This window comes from Hydra viridissima, unplaced genomic scaffold (assembly GCF_058129835.1).
Source record: "Hydra viridissima isolate aposymbiotic clone 2 unplaced genomic scaffold, HvirCarnegie_v1 scaffold_2, whole genome shotgun sequence".
Taxonomy (NCBI): Eukaryota; Metazoa; Cnidaria; class Hydrozoa; order Anthoathecata; family Hydridae; genus Hydra; species Hydra viridissima.
In genome coordinates this window covers 26,528,695-26,550,359 of record NW_028324301.1, presented here as the reverse complement: position 1 = coordinate 26,550,359, position 21,665 = coordinate 26,528,695, and the positions used below count along the sequence as shown (strand labels likewise).

Here is a 21,665-nt window from a genome sequence, read left to right as displayed (position 1 = left end):
CACTCATTCTCCCTTTTCTGTTTTGTTTTTGTTTTGTTTTTTTGTTTTTGTTTTTGTTTTTGTTTGTTTTTTTTTTTTCTTTGTTTGTCTTTTGTTTAAAATGTAAAAAACTCGAAAGGAAAGTTGTTGCTTTGTTTGCTTATTGAAAGTTTTCGCCAGTTGCAAGACTTAGTTTTGTTTTTGTTTACTTATTAAAATATCGAGGAAAATATTTGAGGACATCGCATTCTAATGGTGCCTTTATAACAACATCTAACGATTTAACGTTTAATGTTGTGCTCAAAAAAAAAAATTCCTTTTATATCTCTCAATGGTCTCCAACGATAAAACTGCCGACCAATCGCAACGATTAAACAGCCAACCAATGGCAGCTCAATGGTCTCCAAACAAGAGACTGCCGACCAATGGCAGCTCAGTGGTCTGAGAAGTGAGATCATTCGATTTCCTTTTATTATCTCCAGTTTGAACTAGTGCTTGGCTTGTGGTGCAGAAACTAAAACTTCCCGTTTTTGTATTTTGTTTTGAATTTCTTTGCTTTGAGCTTTTTAATCGATCGATAGCTTTAGGAGAAAAGAAGAAACCCCTCTGACGAAGTCTTGGCTTTTTTAAAAACGCTCAAATTTTGGCAAACAAATCTCATACAAAACGCTACTTTGATGTCAAGCTTTCGTTACTCCCTACTCCCTTCTAGCGGAGGGCGGCAAAAAGGTGTTGCATCCTAGAGCTAAAAGTGAGGAGGGAAGCAAGTTTTTTTTTCGTTTTGTTTGCTTTTTTATGTTTTTTGTTTTTTTGAGGGGGGAGAGTTAGAGGGTAAGGGGGTTAGGATTAGAGGGGGTTGGGGTTACGGTTTGGAAACCTGGGGACGAGGATATCAAGCAGGAGTTTAGTGTTAAGGTTAAAGGGCCCACGAGGGGCGTCCTTCAATTGTAAAATGCCTTTAGACGCACGTGTCTAGTCGTCTCGTTGCATCGACCTAGAGGAGTTTTCTGATAGATCTTGCGCTTTGGGCTCAGTTAATCGGTCTGTATCCATTGTAAACACGGTGTCTGCCGTTAGAAAATCGTTAACCAGGCGTTTGTGAGCTTTAACAACCATCCCTTTGAGTTTAAAACGAACGTTTCTTCAAAAGCCACTCGAGATGGAGGTACTCACGGAGGTTTGTTACGGTAACAACCCTGTGGTTTGCCATCTTCTTTCTTTCCGCAGCGTCGCAAACGCATCGGCCGGTCTCTTAGGTGACGAAAAAACGTCTGATCTCTCGACTGGAATGCTTAACGTACTAAGATTAGTAGAGTTAGTACTAAGAGTTGCATCTGGCCGCCGTAATTTTCTTCGATGATGTCTTGAAAATTTCGTGACGTCGTTTTCAAACCTCTAGGGTCGATTTTAACCTTCGACCTTAAAGTCGATTTTAGCCTTCGGTGTGGCTCTGTACAACTTTTGCGGTGAAAAAGCTTGCGCGGAGTCTACAGTTGTATTTAGCCGACAGACGCTGGCAACGCAGAAACAGAATGACTCTTGGGCGGCGCAAACCGAGCGTTCAGCAAATTTCTAGCATTTTACGTCCAAGCGGACAATCTGCACGACAAATAAAGCTAACTTTCTCGTTGCAACAGTTAGTCACTGGATCGTTGGACGAGTGTGTACAGCTGTTTTGCGTCGAAAGCCGACCGGTGGTCGGATGCGACTCTTCTTTTCATTCGAAAATCAGAACCTGGCCATCAGTCGTGTATCACCATCGAATGCTTAATGTAGTGATTTCTCGAAACGACAAAAGCTTGTAAAACAAACAGCTTCGCTGTACTGTTGCCTAATATGTTAACGGATGGCCAGGAACAACCTTGGTCTGTAAAGAATGAGTTCGTTTCTCCATTCGAGGCACTAATTACTGCAGTTTTAAAAGTCACCTAAAGTATAAGCTCATCTCTCCATTCAAGAAAAACAAGCATCAGAGTTTCGGAAAGTTTGCATGCACGACACCACCATCGATGATACTTAAACAAACAGAAAATGAATTGCAAAACAGAACCACTGAATTGCAAAACATAACAACGGACAGCTTGTAAAATGCATGGTGATGAGCTTCTTCAATCCAATCAAGGAACCAAGCATCACAGTTTCGGCAATGGTGCATGTGCAAATCAGCAAACTGTGATACTTAATCAAACAACTTCACTGTTTTGCTTAGTTTAAGAACGGATGGCTAAGAACAACCTCGTTAGTGAGTATGAAGTCATCTCTTCATTCAAGGAATTGATAATCAGAGTTTTAGAAGTCTCTTACGTGCGATACTACTATCAACGGTACTTAATCAAACAGCCTCTCAGAATGGCCTAGTTTGAGAACGGAAGGCTAGGAACAACCTTAGTAGTGGGTCATCAGTTCAACTTTTCATTCAAGGAATTAAGCATCTAAAATCTGAAAAATAAAAAGAACAGCTCTTTGTTAGAAGTTCTTATTTTTATTTTTCCTCAACTTCTATTTCTTTTCTTTTTTTACTTTTTTTTTTTTAATGATAGTTTTTCTTTTTTTTTATCTATTTTGTTCGTTTAAATTAATACAACAGGCGTTTTAGGTCGTTTCTGTAACATTATTTAACACTTTAAATTGTAATAAATATTTGAACAGAAGAAAATCCCTTTCGTAACGTTAAAATGTCATAAGAACATTTCATCTTTACCAAATACGCTTGTAAAAATAGTTTCACTTTTAAAGTTTGTTGTATATGTCTTTTAATTTAGTGAATCGCAATTTGGATTTTCTTAGGCGCACATCTACTTTAGTTGCTTTTTCTTAAAGAAAGGTCACCAGAGTTTTCTTACACAGCCCCTGCAGCATAATCTTTAACAAAATACTCTTTTGAAAAGTTTTACATTGAAATAAACAAAAGCCATTTGCGTAAGTAGAGATAACTTAGAGAATAAAAAGTGCATAAACGCCTCGCTACTTTGATGAAGAAGAAACGGATGACTAAATGCAACTTTTTAATTTCGTGTGCTATCTCTTTCGATTAAGGTACTTTTTGAATATTTTTTCAAAGAAATGTTAGCGTAGTTTTCCTTTTTTAAATTTAAATCATGTTTAAAGGTAGTTTTTGAATGTTTTTTCAAAGAAATGTTAGCGTAGTTTTCATCTATTAAATCTAAATCATGTTTAAAGGTAGTTTTCGAATATTTTTTCAAAGAAATGTTAGCGTAGTTTTCCTCTTTTAGATCTAGCTTATGTTTAAGGTAGTTTTTGAGTATTTTTTCAAAGAAAAGTTAGCGTAGTTTTCCTCTTTTAGATCTAGCTTATGTTTAAGGTAGTTTTTAAATATTTTTTTAAAGAAAAGTTAGCATAGTTTTCCTCTTTTAGATCTAGCTTATGTTTAAGGTAGTTTTTGAGTATTTTTTCAAAGAAAAGTTAGCGTAGTTTTCCTCTTTTAGATCTAGCTTATGTTTAAGGTAGTTTTTAAATATTTTTTTAAAGAAAAGTTAGCATAGTTTTCCTCTTTTGGATATAGCTTATGTTTAAGGTAGTTTTTAAATATTTTTTTTAAAGAAAAGTTAGCGTAGTTTTCCTCCTTTAGATCTAGCTTATAATTCAGGTAGTTTTTGAATATTTTTTCAAATAAAAATTAGCAAAGTATAGTTTATTTAGCATGACATCACAAAATACTAAACTCAAAAAGGCAAGATAAAGTATAAGATAAACGTAAAATAAGATATAGATGAAACAAATGTTAGGCTGCATAAAATCAAAAACTGCATTGCCTATCATAAACACAAATGTCTAGTGAGAGCTTTTAAAGTTCGTTCTTTTCGTCTTTTAATTTGGTGAATCGCGATTTGAATTTTCTAAGGCGCACATGTCTTTCAGTTGCTTTTTTCTTAAGGAAAGGTCGCCAGAGTTTTTTTACGCAGCTCCTGCAGCATAATCTTTAACAAAATACTCTTTTGTATATCATTACATAGAAATAAACAAAAACCATATGCGTAAACAGAGATAAATTAGAACGCAAAAGTGCATAAAAAGCCTCGCTACTTTGCTATAGAAGAAGTGGATGACTAGATACAACTTTGTAAATTCGTGCACTACCTCAATGGATTAAGGTATTTTTCGAAAGTTTTTTAAAAGCATAAATAGCGTAGTCTTCCTCTTTTAAATCTAGCTTATGTCTAAGGCAGTTTTTGAATAGATTTTCAAAGAAAGGTTAGCGTACTTTTCCACTTTTAAGTTTAGCTTATGTAGCTTGACAAAACAACACACAAAAAGACAAGATAAAGTATCAGATAAACGTAAAATAAAATATAAATGAAACTAAAGTTAGGCTGCATAAAAAACAAACAACTTAATAATCTACTAGACATGTTTAAGTTGAATTAAGTAAAGTCCTTTGCGCAAATTTGGGTAAATAAGAGAGTAAAAATCCATAAAAAGAAGAAGTGGATGAGTAGATACAATTTTTTAAATTTGTGTGCTATCTCTATTGAATAAGGTAGTTTTCGAGAGTTTTTTCAAAGCAAAATTAGCGTAGTGTTCCTCTTTTAAATCTAGATTATCTCAAAAATAGATTTCGAATAGTTTTTCAAAGAAAGGTTAGCGCAGCTTTCCTCTTTTAACATTAGCTTATGTAGCTTGACATCACAGAACACAAAAAGATAAAATAAAATATAAGACAAACGTAAAATGAAAAATAGATGTAGCTAAAGTTAGGCAGCATAAAAAACCAACAACATAATAATCTACTAGGCATGTTTAAATTGAATTAAATAAAATCCTTTGCGCAAAAATAGGTATGTTAGAGAGTAAAAGCGCATAGAAAGCCTCGCTACTTTGCTGTGAAAGAAGTGGATGACTAGATACAACTTTTTAAAATCCTGTGCTATCTCTATCGATTAAGGTAGTTTTCGAAAGATTTTTCAAAGCAAAAATAGCGTAGTCTTTCTCTTTTAAATCTAGATTATGTCTAAGGTATTTTTTGAACAGCTTTTCAAAGAAAGGTTAGCGTAGCTTTCCTCTTTTAAGTTTAGCTTATGTAGCTTGACATCACAAAACACAAAATTCAAAAAGACAAAATAAAATATAAGATAAACGTAAAATAAAATATAGATGAAGCTAAAGTTAGACTGCATAAAAAAACAACAACGTAATAACCTACTAGAATCTAATAAAACCCTATGCACAAATGTAGGTATGTTAGAGAGTAAAAGTGCATAAAAAGCCTCGCTACTTTGTTTAAGGTAGTTTTTGAATAGTTTTTCAAAGAAAGCTTAGCGTAGTTTTCCTCTTTAAAGTTTGGCTTATGTAGCTTGACATCACAAAACACAAAACACTAAAAGGAAAGGTAATATAAAAGTTAATCGTAAAATAAAATGTAGGTGAAATAAATGTTAGGCTGCATAAAAGAAAAAAAAAATCGTAACATAATAATCTTCTATATATGTTTGGATTGAATTAAATGAATTCCTTTGCGTAAATATAAGCAAACTAGTGAGAAAAAGTGCATAAAGAGCCTCGCTACTTTGCTGCAGAAGTAGTGGATGACTATATGCAATTTTTTAAAATCGTGTGCTATCTCTATCGATTAAGGTAGTTTTCGAAAGTTTTTTCAAAGTAAAAATAGTGTAGTTTTCCTCTTTTAAATCTAGCTTTTGTCTAGGGTAGTTTATGAATAGATTTTCAAAGAAAGGTTAGCGTAGCATTCCACTTTTAAGTTTAGCTTAAGTTGCTTGGCATCACAAAACTCAAAACTCAAAAAGAAAAGATAAAATATATGATAAACCTAAAACATAATATAGATGAAACTAAAGTTAGGCTGCATAAAAAACCAACAACATAATAATCTACTAGGCATGTTTAAATTGAATTAAATAAAATCCTTTGCGCAAATGTAGGTATGTTAGAGAGTAAAAGTGCATGAAAAGCCTCGCTACTTTGTTAAAGGTAGTTTTTGAATAGTTTTTCAAAGCAAGTTTAGCGTAGTTTTCCTCTTTTATGTTTAGACTATGTAGCTTGACATCACAGAACACAAAGCTCAAAAAGGCAAGATAAAATATAAGTTAATCGTAAAATATAGATGTAACAAAGTTTAGACTGCATAAAAAACCAACAACATAATAATCTACTAGGCATGTTTAAGTTGAATTAAATAATGTCCTTTGCGCAAATATAGGAAAGTTAGAGTAAAAATCCATAAAAAGCCTCGATACTTTGCTGAAGAAGAAGATGACTATATGCAACTTTTTAAAATTGTGAGCTATCTATATCGATTTAGGTCCTTTTTGAGTACTTTTTCAAAGAAAAGTTAGCGCAGTTTTCCCCTTTTAAGATTAGATTATGAAGCTTGACATAACAAAACACAAAACTAACAAAGGCAAGATAAAATATAAGGTAAACGCAATATAATGTATAGATGAAACTAAAGTTAGGCTGCATAAAACAAACGGGTAACAATACTCTTCTATGTATGTTTACATTGAGTTAAATAAAATCCTTTGCGCAAATATAGGTATGTTAGAGAATAAAAGTGCATAAAAAGCCTCAGTACTTTGCTGTAGAAGAAGTGGATGAGTAGATACAATTTTTTAAATTTGTGTGCTGTCTCTATCGAATAAGTTAGTTTTCGAGAGTTTTTTCAAAGCAAAATTAGCGTAGTGTTCCTCTTTTAAATCTAGATTATCTCAAAAATAGATTTCGAATAGTTTTTCAAAGAAAGGTTAGCGCAGCTTTCCTCTTTTAACATTAGCTTATGTAGCTTGACATCACAGAACACAAAAAGATAAAATAAAATATAAGACAAACGTAAAATGAAAAATAGATGTAGCTAAAGTTAGGCTGCATAAAAAACCAACAACATAATAATCTACTAGGCATGTTTAAATTGAATTAAATAAAATCCTTTGCGCAAAAATAGGTATGTTAGAGAGTAAAAGCGCATAAAAAGCCTCGCTACTTTGTTAAAGGTAGTTTTTGAATAGTTTTTCAAAGACAGGTTAGCGTAAATTTCCTCTTTAAAGTTTAGCTTATGTAGCTTGACATCACAAAATATAAAACTCAAAAAGACAAGATAAAATATAAGATAAACGCAAAATAAAATATAGATGAAACTAAAGTTAGGCTGCATACAAAACCAACAACATAATATTCTACTAGTTATGTTTAAATTGAATTAAATAAAATCCTTTACGCAAATATAGGTAAGTTAGAGAGTAAAAGTGCATAAAAAGCTTTACTTTGCTGAAGAAGAAGATGAATAGATGCAACTTTTTAAATTCGTGAGCTATCTCTATCGGTGTAAGGTAGTTTTTGAACAATTTTTCAAAGAAAAGTTAGCCTAGTTTTCTTCTTTTAAGTTTAAATTATGTAGCTTGACATCACAAAATACAAAACTCAAAAAGACAAGATAAAATATAAGATAAACGCAAAATAAAATATAGATGAAACTAAAGTTAGGCTGCATACAAAACCAACAACATAATATTCTACTAGAAAAGTTAGCCTAGTTTCATTCTTTTAAGTTTAGATTATGTAGCTTGACATCACAAAACACAAAAAGGCAAGATAAAATACAAGGTAAACGTAAAATAAAATAGAAGTCAAACAAAAGTTAGGTTGCATAAATACAAAAACTGCATTGCCAAAAATAGAATTTGTTGTCTAGAAAGACCTTTTAAACTTTGTTTCTTTCGTTTTTTGACTTAGTGAATCGCGATCTGGTTTTTCTTAGGCGCGCTTGTTTCTTAGTTGTTTTTTTTGTAAAGAAACTTTATTCAGACGTTTTTTTTTACGCAACTCCTTTAACATTATTTTTAACAAAGTATTCTTTTATACGTGTTTACATTGAAATAAAACCCTTTGCGTAAATAGAGATAAATTAGAGAGCAAAAGTACATAAAAAGCCTCGCTACTTTGCAGAAGAAGAATTGGATGGCAAGATTCGTGTGCTTTCTCTTTCGTTTAAGGTACTTCTTGAATATTTTTTCAAAGAAAAGTTAGCGTAGTTTTCCCCTTTTAAGTTTAGCTTACGCAGCTTGACATCACAAAACGCAAAAACCAATAAGGCATGATAAAATACAAGATAAACGTAAAATAAAATAGAAGTGAAACAAAAGTTAGACTGCATAAAAACAAAAAAAAAAAAAAAAAAACATAATATACTTCTATGTATGTTTACATTGAACTAAATAAAATCCTTTGTGTAAATATATGAAAAAATAGAGAGTAAGAGTTCATAAAAAAGCCTCGCTATTTTGCTGAAGAAGAAATGGATGTCTAGATCTTTTAAAATAAGGAACTTTTTGATTTCTTTTTCCGAAAAATGGTTGGAGCAGTTTTCCTTTTTTAAATTTCACTTATGCAGTTTAACATCACAGGAAATATTATTTTGCTTTTTAACAAACTCTTAAAAACATCAGAAGTAATTCTAAATGCAACTCTATTAAAAGTTTTCACAGAATAACAAAACGACTTCTTTTTTTTTTTTTTAAAGATAAAAAAAAGTTTGAACTATCTTTAAATAAGAAATGTGAGAACAGTTTAACAGAACTTCTTGTTTATTATGTCTTTAGCGAAACAGATAAAAATATTTGCAAAAGCATAGATAAAACAAACTACACAAAAGGCCCATCTTTATTGCCAAACTGAACAAACTTATCTAAACTACATAAATGGTTTCACGATATTGCCATATTGAACAAACTTTTCTAAACTACCCTCTTTTTGAATTTTTAGCTTCATGTTTTTAATTTTGTCTTTAATATGGCTTTGGTAGGAGTACTTTTGCAAGACATGAATGAGCTTGTCACTGCTATGATTTGCCAAGATGCCAAGGTAATCTTTGTACGAGCAACTTGAGCTTACATCTGTAAACACGTCTTGCAAGATGTATGCCAACACCAAAGCTGCACATCGTGGAAAACTTCTGGTGTTGAACCATTCGTTGTGGCCAGGGCAAGCATTCAGCTCTTCAACTATTTCATCTAAAATTTTACAAACTCAAGTCATAACACAAAGTGATTAAATCAAATATTCATTTGGTTCTGAAGTAAGACAAGATTTATTCTGTTTTTTTATTTATTTTTTTTTGTTGACCTTATTGTTTGCACTGATAGCAATAACTGGTTTTTGAAAGATTACCTAAATGGCATTGGCTAACTTCTGCTTTGTTTTCCTTTGTTCTTGGCTGAGTTGATCCTGAAATAAAATAAAACCATGTTCATTTTTCTAATTCATAAAAACCATCAACAGTTTCTAAGTGTTAGAGATGATAACAAGCTGTGCATGATTTCTAACGGTGATGTTTCTAACTTCATCATTAGAAATCGGGTAGACACAACTTTCTAAAAGTGCACTTAGCAATGATGGCTAGTTTTTGTTAACAGTTAACCATCTGAAATTGTGCAAGAAGAGGTTTGTGTTTATATATCTTTGTATAAATTAGGTTTTACATTACCGATGAGTTCTTGAGTGAAAGATGGCATTTCCAACTTGATTTTTTTTCTTCTTGGATCTTTTACTTCTAAAACATAATCAGTTTTAGTATCATTCACTTGTATAAACATTTAAGCAATCACAGAATTAGTCCTGCAACAAATACATACACACTTCTGTGTTGTTTTTTTGTTTTGTTTTGTTTTTTTTACAGCTCTAACAATAACAATAGGGCAAGGAGTTGATTTGGGCATTTTCATTTTTTGAAAGCGTGTTGAGATTTGCATAAAAATCAAAAATCAAAAATCAAAAAGAATTTACCTCAGGATGTAGAGGCAAGACTTTGGCTAAATAGGCTACCAACAGATTGAACAGCATAAGGTGAGAGCTGCTTTGCAAGAACAGTACCAGCCTGTTGGACAGGAACAGCTGAAACTGGATCAGATGAAAGAAACAAACTGGGTTTGGCCAATGTTTGCTGAAAAGCAACAAGGCTAGGAGTCAGAGGAACAGAAAAGACCTCTTTTGAAGGACAGAAAGCGACTTGCTGAGAAGGAGAAGCAGAAACAGGTTTGGCAACCACTTGCTCATTAAAGTAAACTGGAGAAAGTTTTGCATGGTGTTCAATAAAATCCGGTTCATCAGGAAATAATGTTAATGCAAGAGGAGAACAAGCTGTGCCAACAGGAACAGCTAGAGTCTGATCTACATCCATACAAACAGCTTGTTCGTTAGGAACTAGTTGTGCAAGAGCAGGGGATAGTTCAAGAACTGGACCAGCGATTGTTTGTTCAGATGGAACAGACGAAACAGGAGTTGAGGTAGGTTCACACAAGAAATCTACGGCATGGTCGTTGCTATCCTCTAAAGGAACATTGTTTTCTACAGCTGGAGAAAACGGAACCACTGTGGTACAGCTGAAAGTAGCAGCACATTCTTCAGAGTCAGAACCGGAGTCTAAATCTTCCTCAAAGATGTCCTCAACCTCATGAAAACCGTACTCCTCTGCATTAGTTTGGAGCCAGTCCATCACATCCTTCTCCTTCTTTGGTGGTCTCTCAGACTTTTCAACAGTCAAAGACTCTATGACTCCGAAGGACTGTCCGATGCCCAGGGCAAAGCGCAACTCCTCTGCAGCGTTCCACTGGGACACATAAAAGCTATCCATTGTGTTCCTGCTGTGCTTCATGTAGAGTGTAGCAAACCGCTCGCGATCTTCTTTGCTGTTGTTGGCAAAGTAAGTGGCTATCGAACCGCGAATGCAAGTGGGAGTAAGACGCTTCATGGGAATGTTTACTTGGCTTTTTCTGAAGCAGGACGTCAGGCAAGAGGAGATAGCAGAGGAACCCATCTGGTAAACAGGCACTCTAGTTGCACCGAGTGTCACACATTCGTCTTTGTTGGGTCTCATCGATGGAAAAAGGGGCCTGTAGCAGTCGCTCAACTCCAAAACAGTCTTGGTGTCTGCAGCCATGTAGTGAGAGTCGTTGACAAGAAGGTCTCTGTATCTCAGCAAATAAATATCGATCAACACTTTCAAGTCGTTCGGCACTAGAATGTTTTTGGCTCCGTACTTGTATGCTGTTTTGTAGCGCTCTTGCACAATGCAATATCCACACTCACTCTTCTCAGCAGCCATGTAGTCTCTAATGTTTAAAAGAGCAATGTTAGATTTTCTTAAACTGTTAATTACAGTGACAGAGAGCAGAAGATGGTTTCGTAGAGACACAGCATTGTCTCTAGTCGGTGTAAGAGACGGCTTTCTAATCGATTCCACTAACTGTCTTACGTATGCAGACTTGCCATATTCGTTCAGCAAACTGACATTGATGATGTTGATGCATTTTTTGCTTTTCACAAGGCTCCTCCTCAAAGAACGAAAGGGCCTCAGCACTTTTTGTAACTCCTCCACCTTGCAGCGCAAACGTCGGATGGCCTCATGAGAAAGTCCGAAATAGACATTCCTGGCTTCACTGAAACGAAACAGGAGACAAAGGTAGACAAGGCGGTTGTACAACGTGTGACAAGACATGGCTTTTGTTTGGTCAAGTTCACTCAGCTTGGAATTGAGCTGAATGTTTTTAAAGTGCATGGAAAAGTATCTATCCTCCAAAACGTTGGAATTGGTGAGAGCGTTCGGGTGCAGCGTCAGCGTGCTGTCACAACATGTCAATATTTCAACAACTGCATTTTTGTAGATCTTTGCTTGTGACAAAGTGTTGTTGTTGGCTACCACAAGCCACTTTTCAAAATCTCTGAAGAGCTCATCTGCTGACTGGTAATAAAAGTGAAAAGCATCTTTGTCCAGCTGAAACAAGAGTCTCTTATCTTCTGTCAAGACGGAGGAGTTGGAAACCAAGTGCTTTAAGGAATTAAAATCAGAGTCTAGGACGGATTCGGTGTTCAGCTCTTTGTTTTCTACAGAGGTGCATTGGTTTGCAGAAGGAGCCTCGGACGAACCAGCAACTGATGAGGGCAAGCTTAAAAGAGGATCAGAGGAAAGAACCGGAGAAGAAAAAGAGGAGGAAGGCCCAGGAGCAGAGGATGCAGAGCCTGATGCAGACGCTTGTTCAGCTACTGGCTTAATACCAAAGAAGGCAGGTCGAATAAATTGAGGGACATAGAGCTTGTCGTTGTCGTATCGCTTTGCCTCTGCAATCTTTTGTTTGATCGTCTTGGAATCGTAGAAATGAGTCTCTTTCAAGTGTATGTCCAGTCGGTCGTAATACTTCCAACATTGCAAACAGGGGTAAGGTTTTGGACAGCCGGACTTGCGTTCGAGACGAGCATGCTGAAACTTCCTGACCATTGCAGAGTAAAAGATGGAAGCTTCATCCAAAGTCCAAGAATGATCTTTTTTAGTCAAGTGTCTTTTAATGCTTGTGGAGGAATGTTTGCACAAAGGCATCGGACAGCTAACAGCGTACCTCTTCTTGGTACCATAGAAAGGTACAACCCTGTTTACGGAGCCACACGCTGCAACTAATGCGGCCCTGACTTTGTTTTTGAGCTTTAAGTCTCTCTGTTCTTGTGACTGCCTTCTTTTCTTTTTTTTCGCTTTAGAGTTCGGAGAAGGGGCAACAACAGTGTTGTTTTCTTGTGAAGAAGACATGTTCAGGTGTTTGTTTGCAACGGTTTATGCTAAAAAAAAGAAGACAGTTAGTGAGAGTGTTTTTCTTCTGCCTGCATCCTGGAATCCTGGAATGTTTACAACTGCAGGGAAGAGCTGTGTTTTTTCGAATCCTCTGCAAAAGAGAAAAAAGAAAGAAAAGAGAGCAACAAGAAGAAACAAAGTTTCCACTAGCAAATGAAAAAGAATGAGAGCAACTAGCATTACATGCATGGTGGCAGCAGTGATTGCTATTATGAGAAGGAGAATGAGAAAAAAAAAAAAAAAAAAGAAACAAATAAATAAAGAGATGGAGTTTGAGAGGATCTCGCAACCATATGACTCAAAGAAAGAAACTGTGTTGAAAAAAGGCAAGAGAGGGCAAATAGAACTTGCTAACAAGGACAAATGACAGACATAACTACAACAGTAACAACTCTCATTGCAAGCATAATAACAACAGCATCAGCATCACTGACTCAGAGAGTGTTGACATAACAAAAAAGAAAACAAAAGTACAAGCCAAGTGGGGGAACATTAACAAACACTCATTGCAACTATAACAACAACAACAACAACAGCAACAGCATCACTGACTCAGAGGGTATTGATAAAAAAAAACAAGCAAAACAAAAACAAACAAAAAAACAAATAAAAAAACAAAACAAGCAAATTGGGTGAACAGTAACAACTCTCATTGCAAGCATAATAACAACAACAGCATCAGCATCAGCATCACTGACTCAGAGAGTGTTGACAAAATAAAATAGACAATAAGCAAGCAAAGTGGGTGAACAGTAACAACTCTCACTGCAAGCATAATAACAACAACAGCATCAGCATCAGCATCACTGACTCAGAGAGTGTTGATAAAATAAAACAGATTATAAACAAACAAAGTGGGTGAACAGTAACAGCTCTCATTGAAAGCATAATAACAACAACAGCATCACTAACTCAGAGGATATATAAAAAAACAAACAAACAAACAAACAAAACAAAAACAAAAAAAAACAAGCAAAGTGGCTGAACAGTAACAGCTATCATTGCAAGTAAAATAACAACAACAGCATCAGCAACATCATCACTGACTCAGAGAGTGGTGATAAAATAAAACAGATTAAAAAACAAGCAAAGTGGCTAAACAGTAACAACTATAAATACAAGTAAAATGACAAAAGCAGCAACAGCATCACTAACTCGCAGGGTGTTGATAAAAAAAAAAGCAACAAACAAATAAAGCAAGCAAAGTGGGTGAACATTAACACTCATTGCAACTATAATAACACCAACAGCAACAGCATCAGTGACTCAAAGGGTGTTGATAAACAAAAACAAAGGCACAAACAAAACAAGCAGAGTGGGTGAACATTAACAACACTTATTGCAAGCATAATAACAACAACAGCATCAGCATCACTGACTCAGAGAGTGTTGATAAAATAAAATAGATTATAAACATGCCAAGTTTGTGAACATTAACAAACACTCATTGCAACTATAACAACGACTACAGCAACAGCATCACTTACTCAGAGAGTGTTGAGAAAAAAAACAACAAAAAAAACAAAAACAAAACAAAACAGAAAACAGAAGTACAAGCCAAGGGGGGGGGGGGGGGAACATTAACAAACACTCATTGCAACTATAACAACAACAACAGCAACAGCATCACTTACTCAGAGGATATTGATAAAAAAAAACAAACAAACAAACAAACAAAACAAGCAAAGTGGCTGAACAGTAACAGCTATCATTGCAAGTAAAATAACAACAACAGCATCAGCAACATCATCACTGACTCAGAGAGTGGTGATAAAATAAAACAGATTAAAAAACAAGCAAAGTGGCTGAACAGTAACAACTATAAATACAAGTAAAATGACAAAAGCAGCAACAGCATCACTAACTCGCAGGGTGTTGATAAAAAAAAAAGCAACAAACAAATAAAGCAAGCAAAGTGGGTGAACATTAACACTCATTGCAACTATAATAACACCAACAGCAACAGCATCAGTGACTCAAAGGGTGTTGATAAACAAAAACAAAAGCACAAACAAAACAAGCAAAGTGGGTGAACATTAACAACACTTATTGCAAGCACAATAACAACAACAGCATCAGCATCACTGACTCAGAGAGTGTTGATAAAACAAAATAGATTATAAACAAGCCAAGTTGGTGAACATTAACAAACACTCATTGCAACTGTAATAAGAACAACAGCAACAGCATCACTGACACAAAGGGTGTTGATAAACAAAAACAAAAACACAAGCAAAGTGGGTGAACATTAACAACACTCATTGCAACTATAACAACAACAACAGCAACAGCATCACTGGCTCAAAGGGTGTTGATAAAATAAAGAAATAAAAACAAAACAAGCAAAGTGGGTGAACAGTAACAACTCCCATTGCAAGCATAATAACGACAACAGCAACAGCAACACCATCACTGACTCAGAGAGTGTTGATAAAATAAAATAGATTATAAACAAGCCAAGTTGGTGAACATTAACAAACACTCATTGCAACTATAACAACGACTACAGCAACAGCATCACTTACTCAGAGAGTGTTGAGAAAAAAAAAACAAAAACAAAAAAAAAACAAAACAAAACAGAAAACAAAAGTACAAGCCAAGTGGGGGAACATTAACAAACACTCATTGCAACTGTAACAACAACAACAGCAACAGCATCACTTACTCAGAGAGTGTTTATAAATAAAACAAAAAACAAAAACAAGAAACAAAAATACAAGCCAAGTGGGTGATTACTAACAGCGCTAACAGCAGCAACAACAGTGTCTTTAGAAACAACAAACAAGTACAACAGCAACAACTGCTTTTACAGAGTATAACAATAACAACAACATGGCACTAACAACAACAAAAGGGTTGGAATAAAAACCTGTAGGCAAAAGGAGAGCTGCATTCAGACAAGATCGATTACAAAGAGGCTCTTCTTTAGGACAGAGGAGAAACTGCTTTTGAGGGACAGAGGGACTTTTGTTGTTGTTGTTGTTGTTGTTGTTGTGCAGAAACCAACAAACTTTTATTGAACCGAATATAACCGAATATAACCGAAAGTCTTGTTTGCTTCTGTTTTGTGCCATCAAGAAGGGAAAACAAAACATCACAAAACAAACGAAGCAAACGAAACAAACAAACAAACAAACGAACGAAACAAACAAAAAAAAAAAAAAAATTAAAAAAATTAACAAACAAACAAACAAACAAACAAGCAAACAAACAAAAACAAATAAGAATAACAGAAAACGCAGTACCGAAACCTCGCCATTTTTTATCCTTCCTCAAGCTTTCTCTGGGCGCCAAAGACCGAGAAAGTTGAGCAAACGTGACGTTGAGGGGGGGGGGGGGAGGGGGGTACTTAAGGACAGCAGACCGACCAATGGCACGCTTAGGAGAGACCCACGTGAATGCTACATTTTCTTTCTATGTACGCTGAATCCGCTCAAAGTCTGGAATTTCCAGCATTCACGTGTCATCACTCCAGCCACCAGATTGGCCCACACTTTGCACACTTTCAAGACTAGAAACTCACTTGTGCTCAATTTGAGCAAAAAAAAAAAAAAACTAAGTCTCGCATGGCGACAACTTTTCCAAAAGCAAACAAAGGCAAACGAAGGCAAACGAAGAAAAAACAAAAACAAATAAACAAAAACAAAACCGAATAGGGAGAGAGAGAGTGAGTCGACTCATTTCTTTCGACTGCCTTAAACGAGAAGTCTAAAACGTTTAAAAGTTGAAAACTAAGTTTTTTAAATGAACTGCACCGAAAAAACTTTACGACAGTTTAGCTGGTTAAAAACGCAGAGGAAAATATTTTATAAAATTTAAGCGTTCTAAAGATGTCCATTTTTGTTTTTGTTTTTTTTATTTTGGTTTGTTCCTGGCTTGTTTCTTTCTTTAAATTCTAGCGATCGAGCATATTTGAACGGTTTCATCAACCTGTCGGCGCACGTGCTCGAGAGCTAGAACTTTGATTGCTTCTGTTGTTGAGAATTGAGAATGTCCGAGCAGGTTTTTTTATCGATTTCATCGCTTGTGGCGAGGCAAAAATCAAAACGCTTTTTGGACGAAAGAAAAGAGATTAAAAGGAAAAAAGAGAAGAAATAAAAAAACAAAAAAATAGATTATGTGTTATGAACATTTATTTTCTCACGCGATGACGTCTAGTTTTGTTAGAGTAATTAAAATATGGTATCAAGTTTGTAATTTCTATCTTATTTTTAGTTACGGATAATTGCCAATTATGTCACGTTTAGTATACACAACGCTGTTTTCTTAATAGCAATATGATACAAACAAGTTATAAAAAAAAAAGCGTTCGCTCGATCTTCCTTAGTCAGTTGAACAAAAAGAAATTTTCACAACATATGATTGATTTGGTTGTCCTAGCAAGCTGTTTTAGCAAACGGCTAGAGGTTGCAACTGTTGTTCATTGAAAACGAAAAATCTAGCGTCAGCAACAAATTTTTGAATACATAATGTACGCAAAAGTGGCACTAACAAATGAAAATGTAAAAAAACTGTTTACCTTGATGCCAGACTCGCAGAGATGTTGTCGCTCGTTGCTATCGACTGCGAACAGCTTTGTTGTTTTTTCGAAGTGCCTCTTCATTCTACTTATAGCCGAAGTTTTGGCTTCGAAAAAAAATACGAACGTCGTTAAGCTCAACGAGCTGCTTTAATTGTTGTTCGTGCGAAAACGAAATGCTTAAAACGGATAAAAGTGTTGGCGTAATTACACTTTTTGACCGCGATGCAGTTTGTCAACTCTAGCGTACTTTTTTGGCTCGTGGAGCAAAAGCCTCATGATAATAGCAAAGGCTTAAAATGTCTTAACATGTCAGCAAAGGCTTAATATGCTTAATAAACTGTGGTTAAGTTTTTGCGGTGCAGTTCATTTACAACTTAATTTGCAACTTGCTGGCACAAGCAAACGTTTATGACTTCTCGTTTAAGACAGTTGAGCGAAATCAGTCGACTCACTCATTCTCCCTTTTCTGTTTTGTTTTTGTTTTGTTTTTTTGTTTTTGTTTTTGTTTTTGTTTGTTTTTTTTTTTCTTTGTTTGTCTTTTGTTTAAAATGTAAAAAACTCGAAAGGAAAGTTGTTGCTTTGTTTGCTTATTGAAAGTTTTCGCCAGTTGCAAGACTTAGTTTTGTTTTTGTTTACTTATTAAAATATCGAGGAAATATTTGAGGACATCGCATTCTAATGGTGCCTTTATAACAACATCTAACGATTTAACGTTTAATGTTGTGCTCAAAAAAAAAATTCCTTTTATATCTCTCAATGGTCTCCAACGATAAAACTGCCGACCAATCGCAACGATTAAACAGCCAACCAATGGCAGCTCAATGGTCTCCAAACAAGAGACTGCCGACCAATGGCAGCTCAGTGGTCTGAGAAGTGAGATCATTCGATTTCCTTTTATTATCTCCAGTTTGAACTAGTGCTTGGCTTGTGGTGCAGAAACTAAAACTTCCCGTTTTTGTATTTTGTTTTGAATTTCTTTGCTTTGAGCTTTTTAATCGATCGATAGCTTTAGGAGAAAAGAAGAAACCCCTCTGACGAAGTCTTGGCTTTTTTAAAAACGCTCAAATTTTGGCAAACAAATCTCATACAAAACGCTACTTTGATGTCAAGCTTTCGTTACTCCCTACTCCCTTCTAGCGAGGGCGGCAAAAAGGTGTTGCATCCTAGAGCTAAAGTGAGGAGGGAAGCAAGTTTTTTTTTCGTTTGTTTGCTTTTTTATGTTTTTTGTTTTTTTGAGGGGGGAGAGTTAGAGGGTAAGGGGGTTAGGATTAGAGGGGGTTGGGGTTACGGTTTGGAAACCTGGGGACGAGGATATCAAGCAGGAGTTTAGTGTTAAGGTTAAAGGGCCCACGAGGGGCGTCCTTCAATTGTAAAATGCCTTTAGACGCACGTGTCTAGTCGTCTCGTTGCATCGACCTAGAGGAGTTTTCTGATAGATCTTGCGCTTTGGGCTCAGTTAATCGGTCTGTATCCATTGTAAACACGGTGTCTGCCGTTAGAAAATCGTTAACCAGGCGTTTGTGAGCTTTAACAACCATCCCTTTGAGTTTAAAACGAACGTTTCTTCAAAAGCCACTCGAGATGGAGGTACTCACGGAGGTTTGTTACGGTAACAACCCTGTGGTTTGCCATCTTCTTTCTTTCCGCAGCGTCGCAAACGCATCGGCCGGTCTCTTAGGTGACGAAAAAACGTCTGATCTCTCGACTGGAATGCTTAACGTACTAAGATTAGTAGAGTTAGTACTAAGAGTTGCATCTGGCCGCCGTAATTTTCTTCGATGATGTCTTGAAAATTTCGTGACGTCGTTTTCAAACCTCTAGGGTCGATTTTAACCTTCGACCTTAAAGTCGATTTTAGCCTTCGGTGTGGCTCTGTACAACTTTGCGGTGAAAAAGCTTGCGCGGAGTCTACAGTTGTATTTAGCCGACAGACGCTGGCAACGCAGAAACAGAATGACTCTTGGGCGGCGCAAACCGAGCGTTCAGCAAATTTCTAGCATTTTACGTCCAAGCGGACAATCTGCACGACAAATAAAGCTAACTTTCTCGTTGCAACAGTTAGTCACTGGATCGTTGGACGAGTGTGTACAGCTGTTTTGCGTCGAAAGCCGACCGGTGGTCGGATGCGACTCTTCTTTTCATTCGAAAATCAGAACCTGGCCATCAGTCGTGTATCACCATCGAATGCTTAATGTAGTGATTTCTCGAAACGACAAAAGCTTGTAAAACAAACAGCTTCGCTGTACTGTTGCCTAATATGTTAACGGATGGCCAGGAACAACCTTGGTCTGTAAAGAATGAGTTCGTTTCTCCATTCGAGGCACTAATTACTGCAGTTTTAAAAGTCACCTAAAGTATAAGCTCATCTCTCCATTCAAGAAAAACAAGCATCAGAGTTTCGGAAAGTTTGCATGCACGACACCACCATCGATGATACTTAAACAAACAGAAAATGAATTGCAAAACAGAACCACTGAATTGCAAAACATAACAACGGACAGCTTGTAAAATGCATGGTGATGAGCTTCTTCAATCCAATCAAGGAACCAAGCATCACAGTTTCGGCAATGGTGCATGTGCAAATCAGCAAACTGTGATACTTAATCAAACAACTTCACTGTTTTGCTTAGTTTAAGAACGGATGGCTAAGAACAACCTCGTTAGTGAGTATGAAGTCATCTCTTCATTCAAGGAATTGATAATCAGAGTTTTAGAAGTCTCTTACGTGCGATACTACTATCAACGGTACTTAATCAAACAGCCTCTCAGAATGGCCTAGTTTGAGAACGGAAGGCTAGGAACAACCTTAGTAGTGGGTCATCAGTTCAACTTTTCATTCAAGGAATTAAGCATCTAAAATCTGAAAAATAAAAAGAACAGCTCTTTGTTAGAAGTTCTTATTTTTATTTTTCCTCAACTTCTATTTCTTTTCTTTTTTTACTTTTTTTTTTTTAATGATAGTTTTTCTTTTTTTTTATCTATTTTGTTCGTTTAAATTAATACAACAGGCGTTTTAGGTCGTTTCTGTAACATTATTTAACACTTTAAATTGTAATAAATATTTGAACAGAAGAAAATCCCTTTCGTAACGTTAAAATGTCATAAGAACATTTCATCTTTACCAAATACGCTTGTAAAAATAGTTTCACTTTTAAAGTTTGTTGTATATGTCTTTTAATTTAGTGAATCGCAATTTGGATTTTCTTAGGCGCACATCTACTTTAGTTGCTTTTTCTTAAAGAAAGGTCACCAGAGTTTTCTTACACAGCCCCTGCAGCATAATCTTTAACAAAATACTCTTTTGAAAAGTTTTACATTGAAATAAACAAAAGCCATTTGCGTAAGTAGAGATAACTTAGAGAATAAAAAGTGCATAAACGCCTCGCTACTTTGATGAAGAAGAAACGGATGACTAAATGCAACTTTTTAATTTCGTGTGCTATCTCTTTCGATTAAGGTACTTTTTTGAATATTTTTTCAAAGAAATGTTAGCGTAGTTTTCCTTTTTTAAATTTAAATCATGTTTAAAGGTAGTTTTTGAATGTTTTTTCAAAGAAATGTTAGCGTAGTTTTCATCTATTAAATCTAAATCATGTTTAAAGGTAGTTTTCGAATATTTTTTCAAAGAAATGTTAGCGTAGTTTTCCTCTTTTAGATCTAGCTTATGTTTAAGGTAGTTTTTGAGTATTTTTTCAAAGAAAAGTTAGCGTAGTTTTCCTCTTTTAGATCTAGCTTATGTTTAAGGTAGTTTTTAAATATTTTTTTAAAGAAAAGTTAGCATAGTTTTCCTCTTTTAGATCTAGCTTATGTTTAAGGTAGTTTTTGAGTATTTTTTCAAAGAAAAGTTAGCGTAGTTTTCCTCTTTTAGATCTAGCTTATGTTTAAGGTAGTTTTTAAATATTTTTTTAAAGAAAAGTTAGCATAGTTTTCCTCTTTTGGATATAGCTTATGTTTAAGGTAGTTTTTAAATATTTTTTTTAAAGAAAAGTTAGCGTAGTTTTCCTCCTTTAGATCTAGCTTATAATTCAGGTAGTTTTTGAATATTTTTTCAAATAAAAATTAGCAAAGTATAGTTTATTTAGCATGACATCACAAAATACTAAACTCAAAAAGGCAAGATAAAGTATAAGATAAACGTAAAATAAGATATAGATGAAACAAATGTTAGGCTGCATAAAATCAAAACTGCATTGCCTATCATAAACACAAATGTCTAGTGAGAGCTTTTAAAGTTCGTTCTTTTCGTCTTTTAATTTGGTGAATCGCGATTTGAATTTTCTAAGGCGCACATGTCTTTCAGTTGCTTTTTTCTTAAGGAAAGGTCGCCAGAGTTTTTTTACGCAGCTCCTGCAGCATAATCTTTAACAAAATACTCTTTTGTATATCATTACATAGAAATAAACAAAAACCATATGCGTAAACAGAGATAAATTAGAACGCAAAAGTGCATAAAAAGCCTCGCTACTTTGCTATAGAAGAAGTGGATGACTAGATACAACTTTGTAAATTCGTGCACTACCTCAATGGATTAAGGTATTTTTCGAAAGTTTTTTAAAAGCATAAATAGCGTATCTCTCT

The 21,665-nt window shown here is 35.2% G+C and overlaps 1 protein-coding gene and 1 long non-coding RNA gene across 5 annotated transcripts in view; one reads left to right on the top strand and one right to left on the bottom strand.

Annotated features, from left to right (window-relative positions):
- Nucleotides 1–21,665, top strand: part of LOC149892638 (uncharacterized) — a 321,349-nt gene that overhangs the window by 14,082 nt on the left and 285,602 nt on the right. Inside the window, exons 1-2 of one of the 2 annotated variants that reach the window (XR_016450168.1) lie at nt 3,425–3,624; nt 20,724–21,116. This is a non-coding gene — a long non-coding RNA (uncharacterized LOC149892638). Of the gene's footprint in view, nt 1–3,193; nt 3,625–20,723; nt 21,117–21,665 lie in introns of those variants that run through there. The other variant, XR_016450167.1, reaches the window with a different exon arrangement.
- Nucleotides 8,706–15,864, bottom strand: LOC149892655 (uncharacterized). 3 transcript variants are annotated; one of them, XM_090080070.1, is made up of 6 exons: nt 14,759–15,293; nt 13,941–14,194; nt 9,733–13,607; nt 9,434–9,499; nt 9,118–9,174; nt 8,706–8,960 (listed from the first exon to the last, which is right to left on the bottom strand). In XM_090080070.1, exon 3 carries the CDS (start codon nt 12,521–12,523, stop codon nt 9,734–9,736), a length of 2,790 nt encoding a protein of 929 aa, XP_089936196.1. In that variant the 5' UTR covers nt 12,524–13,607; nt 13,941–14,194; nt 14,759–15,293; the 3' UTR covers nt 8,706–8,960; nt 9,118–9,174; nt 9,434–9,499; nt 9,733. The 3 variants fall into 3 exon arrangements, with proteins under 3 accessions (XP_089936196.1, XP_089936195.1, XP_089936194.1); XM_090080069.1 differs by lacking the exons at nt 13,941–14,194; nt 14,759–15,293 and adding an exon at nt 15,811–15,864 and having other exon boundaries at nt 9,733–12,552; XM_090080068.1 differs by having other exon boundaries at nt 9,733–15,858.

Coding starts and splice junctions, on each gene's coding strand:
- LOC149892655 (XM_090080069.1), bottom strand. CDS start 12,523: ATGTCTTCTTCACAAGAAAACAACACTGTTGTTGCCCCTTCTCCGAAC.